The sequence below is a fragment of the Dermacentor albipictus genome, chromosome 6, assembly GCF_038994185.2.
Source record: "Dermacentor albipictus isolate Rhodes 1998 colony chromosome 6, USDA_Dalb.pri_finalv2, whole genome shotgun sequence".
NCBI classification, from domain to species: Eukaryota; Metazoa; Arthropoda; class Arachnida; order Ixodida; family Ixodidae; genus Dermacentor; species Dermacentor albipictus.
Genome location: NC_091826.1, coordinates 35,323,066 through 35,337,359, shown reverse-complemented (window position 1 = coordinate 35,337,359; position 14,294 = coordinate 35,323,066). Strand labels below are relative to the sequence as shown.

Sequence of the window (14,294 nt, the reverse complement as noted above, 5' to 3'; positions counted from 1 at the left end):
CTGGGCTTAACCTTAGCTAAGCCACAGCCATTTTTCCCCTTTTTTTGTCTTAGAACAGCTTGACTGACGTTACCTGGGAAATACGATATGCTACTAATTTGCAACAAATTTACATAATGTGAAATTTCGGTACAGCTGGCGTTTAACCTCGGTTATTCACATCACCAAGGTTAACGCCAACCGCAGTGCGACGGAGTTACACGGACGTTGCTAATGACGGTGCACGGTGGCAATGAATAAGGCACTCCGCAAGTCACCATTTCCGCTGGGAATCTAGTCACGAAAGGGCGTATATATACACGGACAGGTATATATAACATATAACAGCGATTAACCAGGTCATGCCGTCTTACCTCTCACCTCAACGGCCTGAGATAATTGCTCGTTGAGCCTAAGGCATGGAGTGCAGACATTTCTTGCTGCGGATGCTGTATACCTCACGGAGCTTCGTACAAAAATTTGTACACAGGGAAACCAGGTGCTGGTTTCGACCGAGAGTCGCAAGCATGGCGGTTAGGCCCCCATGGGAACGACGGTAAGTCCGTAGGTATGCCCTACACCACACTGATTTCAGAAGCGGCAACCGAAGTGGGAGGTGCGGCACCGAGGCAACAAACGTTCCCCGAAGTTACAAAAGAACCTAATAAATAAACGACGAAGCGTGAAAGTGCCCAAGTCAAGAGGTCAGACAGAAAATGCTAGATAGATATCTTCCATATTCTATATCTATCTGATATATTCTATATATATATATATATATATATATATATATATATATATATATATATATATATATATATATATATAGACAGACACACATCTGATCAAAAGATCAGATAGAAACTTATAAACACGAAGAAATTCCGTTCGGCCCAGGGGCAGATGCACGCTCCGTGCCCTGGACCGCAGTGCCGCCTTCACAGAGTATACGCGCAGAGTAATGGCGGCAGCCTGCGGTTGCTTCGAAATGGGCCAATCGGAGAGAGCCCTGCCGCCGCGACGCTCACGCCTCCTCGCGGCGTGCGGCCTCGACTACGAAGCTTATTCGAACAGACGACGACACGAACATTGCAAGTCACGATGACGTAACAGTACCGCCAGGACGTAGAAAGCTTCAGAGTACGACGGCGTCGTTGAAGCTACGATCAGAAAAGGTTTATTTCCACCACAGTGCTAGCGTTCCAGAGCAGCCATGTTCTAGCAATCGGCGTGTTTAGAAAAAGTTTATTACGACAAGAGACGATACGAGCACTGAGTCACAATCACGGAACAATTCCACCAGGACGATAACATATACGAGGTCCTGCCACTACTGTTAGATACGGGACCGTTTCCTGAGCCTACTTCGAGTTCACCAGACCACATTGAATCGCACCACAGCTAATTAAGGAGCGCAGAAGCACGGCTACCACATTCCTGAGGCGCGGCACGTGCAAACAAGCTGGCGACCCCAACTTCGTGTGCCGCAGGTGGAGCTATTCACTGCTTGACTCTTCCCGAAAGTGAAGCGAGAGCCTGGCTCTGTTGCGGGTAAAGTGGGTCCCGAAGCAAGACGGCTGTAATGCGCCGTGAAAACCTGGCGGCGTCGCCCCCACCTGGCTATTGTGACGGCGCATTGCAAGTCCGCAACGCAAGACCGCAGGGAGAAGTAAGCGACTCTCTTCGCCGGGTATGACACCATCGCATGGGCGCCTACCATTGGCCGAAAATGACGACACTTGAGCGGGCCCGCCGATTGGCCGAAAACGGCGTCATCTGAGCGGGCTCGCCTATTGGCCGAACGTGACGTGCCTTCGAGACACCGAAGGGCTTGAAACACGCAGACCGGGAGCAGGAGAGAGCATTCCTAGAGCATTCCTTGATTCTTCTTTCGAGCTTCTTGCCGCGGGCCGCAGCGTCCGAGTTGCTGCCGGCCCGTAATGACTTTTTAATTGACGCTCACCGTAAATAATGTAAATAAACCTCCCAAGTTTTTCATCCCGACGTCCTCCTCTACAGCTGCACTACTGCCCTAGTGATTTCGGAGCCGATAACATACGTTGTCCAATGCAGTACTCATGCGTATCAACGGTAGAAGTTGCGCAAGGTTCCTCAATAACTTTTCGCTAATCTAGCCGTCTCAGATGCGAGTATATCAACACATTTAGACACGGTGACTATACATTCCTAAACCGGCACCGAAGTTTATTTTTAGAAATCGTAAACAAACAAGCAAAGTCTAGGTTCAACCTAATTTTCGCCCCTAAACGCATAAGCATTTTTCACGTGCTTAACTATGTTATTCACCTCACGCGTGTTCTCGGATGCTCTCGGAGTACCCACATACTCTGAAACGCTCTCCGCGTTTCTGTCACCTTAAGTCCTCCGCATACGCTTGTTACAAGAGAGGCTCTTAATCGCGGTTAACCATACAGTAGACCCACTGCAACAGAATTCTAGACCGCATAGAAAGGCTAGTTCAAAACAAAGTATATGCATATAGGAGCAAACTCCGTGCAAATTTTTGGCGATTAGAGTGCGAGCAGTGGCTCGCATGCAGAAAGTAACTGCTTTTCAGAACGCAACAAAACAAAACAAAAAGCAAGAGTAAAATTGTGCAGATCCCACTCACTGTCGGCACCGATGTCATGCGAAGCACAGGTAGTACACCTGGCTATCCAGCATTCCTTTTGAGGTTCTGCAAAACGCTGCCATGTGAACCAGCGTGTTTGCGCAAATTGAACAGCTGTGGGCGCGAGTCCCAGAGCATATACGTGTGTGTGACGACAGGAGCTCGACGACGCGGCGATGTCGAAGAGGACCGCGTGGCAGCAAAAGGCATATCTAGCGCCTGCCCTTCGACGCTACCTTACGACACGACTCCTCGAGCAAGCCCCACAGCTCACCCGCAGCCTCCTATTCGCGCAACGACCACTGGCCCTTTGGTCGTCCCAGATGTGATCAACGCAGATCGCCACCCATGGAACTCGGCTTTGGTGTCACGATGCTTCACTGCACACAGTCATCACTTCCTTCCACTTTTCTTCTCTCTATTTCCCCTCACCCCCCGTGTAGGGTAGCAAACCTCCAAGTCTCCAGATGGATTTTGACCACCAGGGGATCTTTAACCTGCCTATGTAAGTAAGTACACGAACGTATTGGCATTTCGCCTGCGACCGCCGCGGCCTGGATCCAATCCGTGGTCTCGAGCTCTCATTACCAAATCCCTAGCCACAAATTAAGCTACCGCGGCTAGTTAAAGCAAGAATGTGTAGGCTCGCGCATTCCTGCGAGCACATGCCGTGTTGGAGCAGCACTTTGTGCACACGTGTTCGTCATTATTTTCTAGACAGTGTGTAACAACTTAAAATTGTTTGCGTCAGATAAAGCAGTTTCGCCACTTCAGTTGTACTGCCTGAGAAAGACAGAAAGAAAGAAAGTAAGAAAGAAAGAAAGAAACAGAAGAGAGGAAAGGCAGGGGAGGTTAATCAGATGCACGTCCGGTTTGCCACCCTGTACTGGACAGGCGTATGTAATCCGCGTTTGAACGAAGAGACACAATGTGCGAATAAATAGTAATTAGTAAGGGTGGTCAATTCTATTCGAAGTTTCGAATATGAATTGAATCCGTTACACATGAACTATTCGCATTCGAGAAGTAACTATAGTATTCTGTATTTTCAAATACCAGAAGCTAACCAAAGTTGCGCAAAAACTTACCCTTGAAGTTTGGAACTGCCAACTATCTGCGAAGCAAAGTGACACGTGTTTACGGCACACAAATTCCTTCGACAGCTTCTTTCTTTTTTTTTTTCTGACAGCTCCTGATCTTTTCTCGGCAATAATTTATTTAACGCTTTTGCAAACATAGTGAAACAACAGCCATTCATTCTTGAACATCTCATTTGCAATCACGCTCTAAATACATATAGTGCCTGTAATATTCTAGGCACTATATTCTAAATACGTTGAGATGCTATTCGTGCAGTTCTTTTTTTAATGACAGGCAGTGATCCTGTCTATAAAAGCGATAATTTATCCCTGCTAGTTAGCTGACGTCTTTTTAACACAACAGCAATGTACAACCGTGGTACCTAATTATATCGAAGTATCATTGCTCTAAATGCATGTGTCTGCGTTTGACGACTTGATATTTCATTCGATATTCGATACTTGTTTTCGTGTTCGATTAATATTAAAAAAAAGTCAACATTCGCTTACCTCAAGGGGCAAATATAAACTTCCATCGCATGAAGCGTAATATCAACTTATTCGAAACTTCGAATATTCGCCAAACCTTAGTGATTACCAAAACTGCAGATTATTTTAGATTATGCGTAGCAATAATGACATGGAGGGAGGTCAGGACTCAAAAAGTGTTCGTTTGGTGGCAATCTATTAACTAGCACAAGTCTGCGTGCCCGCGTCTGTGCTAGATATAAACGAGAAAATGCAGTACAGGTTCCTTGGAAGCCTCGCGCTGCGCGCGCGCCGACTGTCGAAAGCACGTCTCACTACACGAGTTCTCGCATTTGACCTCAGAGATTCGTGGTGGCACGTCGACAACATTGGAGGCTATGCTTTCAAGCGGAGAGACATGGAAGGCCTCTCGTTCAACGCTAGGGCGACACTTAACGGCGGGTCCTTTGAATAAGCTTATACGCACGCTTACAAAACCTAATCTTGCGTCTCACCAACCTATTTCTCTGCCTAGGCTTGCTTGACCGCTCCATTGGGGGAAAAAATCACATTTATCATCAATCTTGCTTGCGCGATCGCCCGCACTCCCCTCTCTTGGCTCGACTTGATGCATGCAGTCTAATGTAATGCCCTTACTTAACGTTACACTCGTGAAACAACGACGCAGCACACGGGTCCTCGCTCGCAGTAGCACGTGCAGGGAAAAATTGGGCGACCGATTTGTGAACGCGTTCGTGTAGCAGAGGAAGCGCGAAAGCGGACGAGAGCGAAGAAATATACGCACACACACTAACGCTGATATCGGTCACGGGCTGGTCATTGATGTGTCGCCCACAAGTACAGTTCACTCACACTAAGCGGCTCATGGTGAGAATATCGCCACACTTGATACTGCACACAATTACGACGAGGCGGGAGGTTTGTGGCAGGCCGGTTGACGGCATGGAGCAAGGACAGAATTAGGAGGGAGGGAGCTCTGCGCCGCCCGATTGAAGCCAAGCGAGTCGGCCCTACACGTAATCGTCACGTCAAAGCGCGCGGTAAGCTTCAGTGACTCTGCTCTCTAGAGTCAGGTACAGTGCACTGTAATTCAGGTACAGTTGCTCTATTTGGCCCCCTGTAATTCAGGGCAGCCGGACAAGTATGCGTTGATTAAAAAATACCGGGAACCAAAGACATCCTCGGCCCGTACGCAGAGTCTCAGCGGTCACGTGCTGGGCCTACCCTGCGAGGGAGCAGGCGAAAGGAATGGTTTCACGGAGAGTTCGTGCATTACATAACGCTCCCTCCAAGCTTGTTTCCTTCTTCCATGTCACAGAGGAAGGAAAACTTTTCTTTTCCTCCATGTTCCGTGGGGTCCATCAGACCCTTTCGCCCTTTCTCTCGTTCTGCGAGCTGATGACCCTTTCGCGGCGTCTCGCGGTTCGTCGCCTCCGGCCCGAAAGGCCGCGACCCCTGGCGGGCGTGCAGAAAAGTAGTAGAAGGAGGGCGGGGGAACATAACGAGAGTGGAAGGAGTGCGGAGCGGCGGTTTTTCTCGGAACTGCGTCAGGCGAGCACAAAGAGCGACGTCCCGTTGTTCGGAGGCAGTCGGGGAAACGGCACCAGTGGGCACAGGAATGCAGAGGGAGCGGAATCGCCGGGGCAGGATGGTCATCACCACGATTTTTCACTGTTTTTTCATATATCGTATAACTGCAATGTTTGATGGCCACTATATAAATGTAATTTATATGGCGCTTGATGTGTTACCCCATGCGGCCATATTGTACCTAAGGGGCTGAGGTTATCTCAAGCCGCGTCTGTGCGTCTTTCTTCCCTCATCCACCTCCATTTACCACTCCTCTGTACATGTGTGTGTGTAAATGGAAATCAATATATCAGATCAAATCAAATCATTTGCACGATCAACTTATTCATCCGACACTTTGCACATGCCACAAAGACTTGAGATCAAAGTTAATCCAGAACTTTTACACATTATTTTAGGCCCGCCGAAGCCTCATAGGACTTGTAAGGGCATCGTCTGGTAGGCAGCAGAGGCAGTGCTGATACAACCAGCAAAAACTGAAACGCGAACAGAAGTAACTTATCTGGACGCTTAATTACACGGCCTGTGCCAACTCACGAAGTAGTCCCAGGTGTACGTTTTGGAGTCTGAATCAGGTCAGTGTTACAAATGCATGTTAACCTGGAAGCGGAAAGCGTTGGAGCAATTTCGGAATTGTTCGCTTTTTAATTTATGCTGGTGGTGTCTACGTAACACAAAGGCTTGATAATAATGGCCTACTTAGCACATTTTGTGCACATGTTTCAAAACGGCCGAGGCCTCATATAGATTGGGCTTGTAGGGCAGCTCTTGGTAGGCAGCAGAAATCATGCTGTGTACACAGATCCATCTGTGCACTGCTTACGGTACACAGATGCATGTTGCCTCGACTCAAGCAACAAGATAATTAGAACCGATCGTGTTCACGAAGTTGGCGTCGCAGGTGGACGTCTTCTTTTTCTTTTTTTTAATATCCAAGCCTTTCACCTACATCCAACGAGTTGAATCGCCTTCCCGCATGACTACGACATTCCGTGGAACTAACTTGAAATACTTCGCTAACGTTGCGCGGTAAAAAAAACTTTCTTTTGTAAGTTTGTATAAAAGCTTGTATATGTCTTCATCTTTAGGTTCGTGTTCTTTTCTAAAATACATATTATTCAAAATGTAGCGATACTTTGTTTCGCGCTTGTAATACACTTTGTAGATATAATATATTGTAGATAATGTAGATAGATAATACAACTATAGATCGCGTAAGCACTCCCCTCAGTAATGTATTTTGACAGTGTGGGTATTCTGAGTGAGTGAGTGAGTGAGTGAGTGAGTGAGTGAGTGAGTGAGTGAGTGAGTGAGTGAGTGAGTGAGTGAGTGAGTGAGTGAGTGAGTGAGTGAGTGAGTGAAAGTAACTAAATAAGCAAAGTGAAGTAAATAAGTAAGGTCATGTGCAGACAATTGCCAGGACATCTAGCTATAGCACAACAATTTACAGAAACAGTTCAAGGTATTCTTCTCAGACATGTAAATAAAATCCAAGCCGCGATCGTGTAGTTTGAGGATTCAGGGGAATTCGCTACATACATCGCTAACCACAGTTGGTTCTACATGGTGGCGTATATTCCATGGTTTGTGCAACGCCTTGTGGCATAAGTGATGATATATTCACCCTGACGTGTAAGTGCTGCTATTACTCTATGGGTACCGTACTTCGCTTCAATTTTTAAGGCTTTAGATAAGCGCGAATCACAAACGTTTGCCAAGCCGGCTAAAGACACGTCTTAGTATAATTTGCCACCGAGGGTCCCGAGGAATACCTGGACATGATACAAATTCTATTTTGATGCCGAGTAAGTGTAATTTAATTTAGGAACATGGATTTCCCCGTAAAAAGAAAACGGTATGCGTTAGAAAGAAACGCGCTTATACAAATCCCTAGTTTTGCTTTCAACTGGGAGTAAAACACGAGAAAAATCCTGCTAGCAGCTGCCAAGCTACGAACAAATCAGGCAGGCTCTTGTTATAGGTGTAGACTCACGGGCAAGTTCGCTAATCAACTAATGTAATTTCTTGGCACCCGCTATTTAACTTTATTAAACAATTATGCCAATTACGCCACAGGGTGAGCGTACCGTGAAAAAGTCAAAAAGACTTGTGTCGGGATTGCTTTATAACAACCCTTAATGAAGAAGCTTGCTTTCTAGTAACATGTGCATGCATGTGCCGACGTATCTGCTCGGAAAATATAACACCAAGTGCGTTTAAACTTTCCGATTACCTCGATCGGGTGATAAGAGAAAGCGAGCGATTTTCTCGGCACGTACTTATACCCTCCGCGCGGAAGGTTCTGTGGAGCGATCAAAATAATTTTCTCGCGCGAGCGAAGGAATAGCGGGTGCAGTGAAACGAATACAGAGTGCACAAGAGGCATACATAGTGTACACGTACGTCATTCAATGATACTCCGCGACTTCCGGTTTACAGCAGCGCCATCTTGGGGAACCTATAGGCGTATGCGCGCGCCTATTGATAAGGTACCCCAAGATGGCGGAAGCAGACGACAGCAGCGGATGTGACGTCACGTGCATACTATGTATACTTCAATAGTAAGCTCTAACAACAACGACGCCCTAGTTGTGCCTTCGAGCGCCACATCGCGCGGAGCGAACAGCTAGAGAAGCTAGAGCTCGGCACAGCGCGCACTTCTGTCTTCGGTATGCGCGCCGGCAAAATTCTCTGTTTTTCTAATAAAGAGCCCTCTCTCTCTCTCTCTTCGGTATACATTTCGAAGCAGACGACAAAGCAGTGCCCCCCCCCCCCCCGCACTTCATGACGTCACACAAAACGCGCCAAAATGGCGGTCGCTGCCGTCCATGCTGTCGTCGGTACGAGGGGCTTAGAGGCAGAGATTTCAAATTAAAATTTCGGGTTCCAATGTGTGCTGAGAGCCCTGATTTTTTTTTAATTATTTTTTTGGTATCATATTGACCCATCTACTTTCGGTTATACAATAATAAACCGAGAATAGGTGGACGACCACGTAAATGACCTCTTCAGGCTGGCAAGTCTCGAAACGATTGCGATCCACCGGAACGGTCCAAATGCGAGAAAAAACGCTTGGAAATTTGTGAGGTGAACACTGTCGCAATGGTGGCGGGGTCTAGCACTAAAATCCAAATAAGGGAGTTTCGGCGTTAACTTTCTTTGACTATTATTTATAAGCTCATTTTCATGTCATAATCATTTGCCAGTGTTAGACGACTTATTGTTGCTTCCCTTGAAGGTTTAAGATAGAAAAAAAAAAGAACGAACGACACATCTGTGCAGAGCTCTCCGCGCAAAGCCACTCCCGATCGCGATGAGTGCTCTTCGCGTAGGCGCGACGGGCGGCGTGTCCCATATTGGGGCACCACGACGCGCCGCAGCGTCCTACACGAAGCACGCGCATGCGTGGGCGAACGGGACCCGGCACACCTCTGCAGCCCCACACACACCGCGACCTGTATACTCTCTGCGTACACTGCCTGCCTTGTGCGTGCCGTTATACGTGTACGGTTCGCAGCCGAAAGCATACACGGTTACACTGCGCTTGGCGGTTATCACGTGACCTGCAACGCCACTGAACGTATCCGCATGGAGACGTTTACAGCAATACTGATGTGTATAAGTAATGTGGCTGTTAGGGCATAGGGGTGATATATGGCTAATAGCTAAAAATAGGCAACCAGACAAGGACAGTGAAGGATAGGATAGGGATAACTTCAATAAAGTGCCGGCAAACGACGGTTTAACGCGTCGTGACGCTGGCCAAGCGTCGACGCGGGGTTATACCTTACTCTGCACTAGCCCAGTTGGGCCCGTTTGTAGTGGGTCATGAGGCTTGTGCTAGAAGACAGGAAAGACATGACCATTGATTTGCAACAATATATTCAGAACTACAAAGCCACTGCTCCCCTACGACTCCGCTCAATGTAAACTAGTTAAGATGGGCTTTGCAAAATTATAATAATGCCGTCTTACCGGATTCGGAAGGGCACCTGGCCGTGGTCACGCCACGGCCGAGTTGATTTGAGCGATGAGCTTTATAACGTCGAAAAGCAATACCGCGAAGCTGTTACAGACGCCGTATATAGTGAAGGGCTCTGGGTTGACCTTAACCATCAGGGGTTCTTTATAACGCGCACCGTTACTTATCGTGTGCTTACCAATGTTAATGCACAAGCGTTCTTGTATCGCGCTGACATCGAAATGCGCCCGCCGCAGGCGGGATTCGAACCGGCGACCTCGTGCTCGCAGCAGCAGAAGACCCTACGGGCCACCAGAAATGATTCCGATGATGACGATCCCTTCGAAACGGTTCGTGACAGGTGGCGACACCAGCTTAAAGCTCCCGCACCAGTTCCTGGTGACGTCATGAATTTTTGACAACGCGCGTATTGGGGTCCAGTAAACGTCGTCAGTTAAGAACACTGCATTCTAAATAAATATAACGTTCAACTTAGCAAGTTTCCGAGTTTTTCTGCACCCAAGCGCGGCCAAAGCGCGAGAAAATGCTTTGACATCACTACAATGTTTAACTAACGCTGCTGTGCTCGGGTTTCAGCAGGCAAAAAAAAAAAAAGGAAGTCTGGGCGTTTAATAATTATCAACCTTTTTTTTTCGATGAACTAAAATTGAGTTTTGAAAGAGACCACGCCCTAACTCCGGAAAGTAAGATCTTTACCAGTATGAACCGATTGCTGCAAATTAAAGTTTGACCGGCCACTAAACGCCGATATTCAACACACGTAGGAAAGAAGACATAATGTGTCTGTGGTATTTGCGTTGTCTTGGCGTGCTCTGTCTGCAACGCTGATTCGAGCCGTGATTTGTAAGCCGAGTTCCTCACGTATTCTCAAGGAAGACGCCGGGAGATCCATAGGTTGGTGTCTTTGACGTTGGCTTATTCGTGAGAGCCATTCATACACACGCCGAGCGTTTCGTACACGCCAAACGAGAAAAGACACTCCTCACCGCGAGTTCGAAGAGACTGCAACAAAAACCAAGAAACACCATCGCGCATCCGCTAACAGCGGTGTTGACGTGCGAACATGCGGGGTGGGTGGGTGGGTGGGTCTTTCGGCAAAAAAGAAAAAAGGAGCCGCCGCCGACACCGTCTGCTCCCGTAGCGCCCTCTCGAGCCATGAATGGCCATGCGTACAAGGGGTTTTCCTGAAAAAAAACTGATTTACTCGCCCTGACGAAAAGACACCTCGCAAAAAAAGAAAGGAAGGAAGAATAGAGGGGCTGCGCGGTCACCGGGTACAAACCAGAAGAAGGCAAAAAAACAGATCTCAAGCGAGTAATTCGGTGCAGTACAGAGAGGGTCACTTCATGCAATTAGGAGCTATGAGCAAGGGAAAAGCCTAGCGCTAACCGCAGGACGGTTGCTGAATGGGGGAACTTAACGGTTGGATTAGCGACGCAAATGTTTGTATACATGCTTGAAAGAAAGCCTTTCGGACACGTAGTCCGTTTTCATCAGTTAATGCGGCCCGCATAGCTCTCCCTTCACTGCACGGTGTTTGTGAAACGGCGCGCAGGGCAGCCTGAAGGCAGTCGGCCGTCTATACTTCCGACAGGGATCTCTGCAAGCCATCGGCTTCTTTGCAGCTCCTAACTGCTTTCGGAAGCTTGTTAGTGTGAGCTACCCGTACGCCGCGGAGCTAGGCTGTATTTCCAAGCGCCCTAAATTGAAGCGGGTTTTACGAGTCTGTTTAACGACTTGCGGGATGCTTCGTTCGGGGTTGTTCGGGCATACGGTCCTCAAGGTGACTTCAGCGGCAGAGGTCGAAGGAACGCGGTGCTCTAGGGCCAATCTGTGTCTTCGTTGTGGTTCTATAGACTCTGGTTTGTGTGTCTTCCCAGCAGATGCGCGGCTGCTTTTTCAGGAGTCACCTTATTGATTGGTGTCAGAAAAAAAAAATAACGAAAGCACTGAAAATTCCTTTTTGTAAGGAATAAATTGCTTGTCCCATGTCAAACTATCGATATGCCCCATTTGCGAGTTATCGAGCGCCTTGACGGAGTTTCATATTCTAGGACAGCGTAAAAGATACGGACGAATGAGCAGACGATGCAAGCAGAAAACAAAAAAACAAATGCTGTGACAACAGAAGCAGACGATACGAGAACTGTGACAAGCGCAGAGCTTGCGTCATCCGTTTGTGCCGTCTGCTGACTTCTCCATGTCCTTCTGCGCTGTTTTCAAGTTCGAAACCCATTCACGCGATTGGACACGAGCAGAGTAATTAGCGCACTCTGTCGGGAAGCGCGGCAACTCTTGATTGGACAAGCTCGTCACTCCCGCATAAAAGAGTTACCATCCCTCCATTGTTCTTAGAGGGCATACGGCCGTGGTGTAATTTTACAGAGAAACACCTTGAAAACAGGCGCGCACCTAAACTTCGCTACACGCCCAAGAACTTTAGCTGTGGAGCAAATCAACTCGCGCTCTATACCACCGATGTCTTTTGATTCTCTTGCTTCCACATCCATTGTACGGCAGATGTATGGCACCAAGGCCCACGTCTAATAACGTCGAATGAAGTCGAAGCTGCATGACCAAGAATAAACGTAACGAGGATAATAAGGGCGTCTGGTGAGCGCTCGCATGCAACATGCAGCCGAAAGACTGTTGACAACAGCATACGGACGCGTCCTTCATGCATAAGCAATCCGTGCAGAATGCATGCACACACTATCACACATAGGGATACCGCAAGTGCAGACCCACGGAGAGCAATATTGCCTCCTATAGATCGGAGCGATCGCATGATGGCAGCCAGTAATCGCACACGAAGCGACTGCACTAATGACGGAACACGGAAGGCCAATTGGTGTGTATGCGTTGCGAACGGTACAGCAAACGATTAGGAGGAAACAATGAGCCTTTGCACACGGACCCCAGGCCCTGTCTAATTACTTCACAAGGGTCACACAGCTGCGATTATACACCGCCAGATTACAGATTAGGCGCGACACGCACGGCGTCGACGATATGCGAATGCCAATTATTTCCGCGACGATGGGTCAGCGTCCGTGATTCATAAAATCAACATAGAATTGACCCGTCCGAGACGTCACGTGACCATCGAGAACGCACGAATGTGCACCGCGGGCTCGCACGGGTTAATAGTCCTGGTACGCAGTCAAGGTCGTGCATCCGCAGGCGGCCAAGGCTTTGCGAATGGAATCATGCACGCGATGCTTTATGGATAGCCTTGCGCGATCAGAATAAGGTGCAGCGCTTTCATTTTTGACAGTTCACATCAGTGGCGTAGCTAGGTCGTCTGGCACCCGGGTCCCACAGATATTCTGTCACCCCCCCCCCCCCTCCCCCGGCTGTAGTCGAGGAAGGCGAGGATATCAACAATTTCCGGATGTCTTCAGACGTATATGACACCCCCTCCCCCCCCCCCCCGACTGGCCCCTTGCACCCGGGGCCCACGGCCCCCCGGCCCCCCCTGTTGCTACGCCACTGGTTCACATACCTTCGAATGTTTCTTGGTGAGAAACGCATGTTTTGACTGCGATAGTATACGTAACGCATGATGATCTATAGTCAACGATGCCGAAGTATTCGATCCGTGGGTGTCGATTGACATGACTGATTGAAGGGACATAGTGATGCAGTCATTTCTTGCTTTTAATGGAACCGCGGTATTCCGACGTTGCTGCCCGACCGCACCAGTTCTATTCGTAACAGCCAAGTTCTCTGGGCGTTCTGCCTTGACGAGGACGTACGGACCCACCGATGCTGCCATTATACAACGGTGGCCACGTTGACACATGTATCCGGAAAAACTGAATGTAAGCAGTGTATAGGAGTCTTTTCGTCGGACACACCCACTTGCTGCGTCGGTAGGCGTACACCAGACCAACGCTAACCTATGACGCGAACGTCATCGCATGCACGAAATGAGTGAGTTCACTTACTTCTCGACTTTGGTCTCATGTCTCCCCTGCACTCAGCTCCCGTCCACAGCGTCGCCGCTAGAAGCAGGACGGTCACGAAAGCCGAAGATAAAGCACGGGCCGGCAACGTCCCGGCACCCCGAAAGGCGCCCATCGTCGGAACAGTCACAACTCCTGGTTTCGGAATCACGGACACATACACACACACAAGCTCTCGGTCTTCGTGGGGGTAGGCTCTCCGTCCGAACTGTTGCTTTCCTTCCGTCGGTTTTCCCGCAGCAACAGTTGTTCACGGCCCACAGGAGCCGTTGCCGCGCAGCACAGCTCAGCTCCGCGGCTGCTTCGTTGTCGGGCCGACGGAATTCTCCCGCAGCTGGCACCGCGAACGCCGGACCCCCACGGCTTGTGTGGGCACGCGAGGCGCCCTCCGAAATCGCGTGGGTGCGACAGCTTTTTTTCGACTCGCCGGCGGGCCGTACAGCTACTACAACTGCACTCCCGTGTCGGCAGGTAGGTACACGCGCGGCCGGACCCTCGGAGCTGGGCGCGCAGAGACGCCCAAAAGACCGGCCCCTCCGCAGAAACGTGCGTAGGCGGGTCGGAGGAGAGAGAGC

General features: G+C 49.0%; 1 protein-coding gene across 1 annotated transcript in view; it reads right to left on the bottom strand.

Annotated features, from left to right (window-relative positions):
* LOC139060989 (laminin subunit alpha-1-like) overlaps positions 1-14,045 on the bottom strand; it is a 157,494-nt gene extending 143,449 nt beyond the window's left edge. The window contains exon 1 of the mRNA XM_070540359.1: positions 13,702-14,045. Coding sequence (XP_070396460.1) covers positions 13,702-13,834 — 133 coding nt within the window. The 5' untranslated portion in view covers positions 13,835-14,045. The remainder of the gene's footprint in view (positions 1-13,701) is intronic.
* Positions 14,046-14,294: the final 249 nt, after the last annotated feature.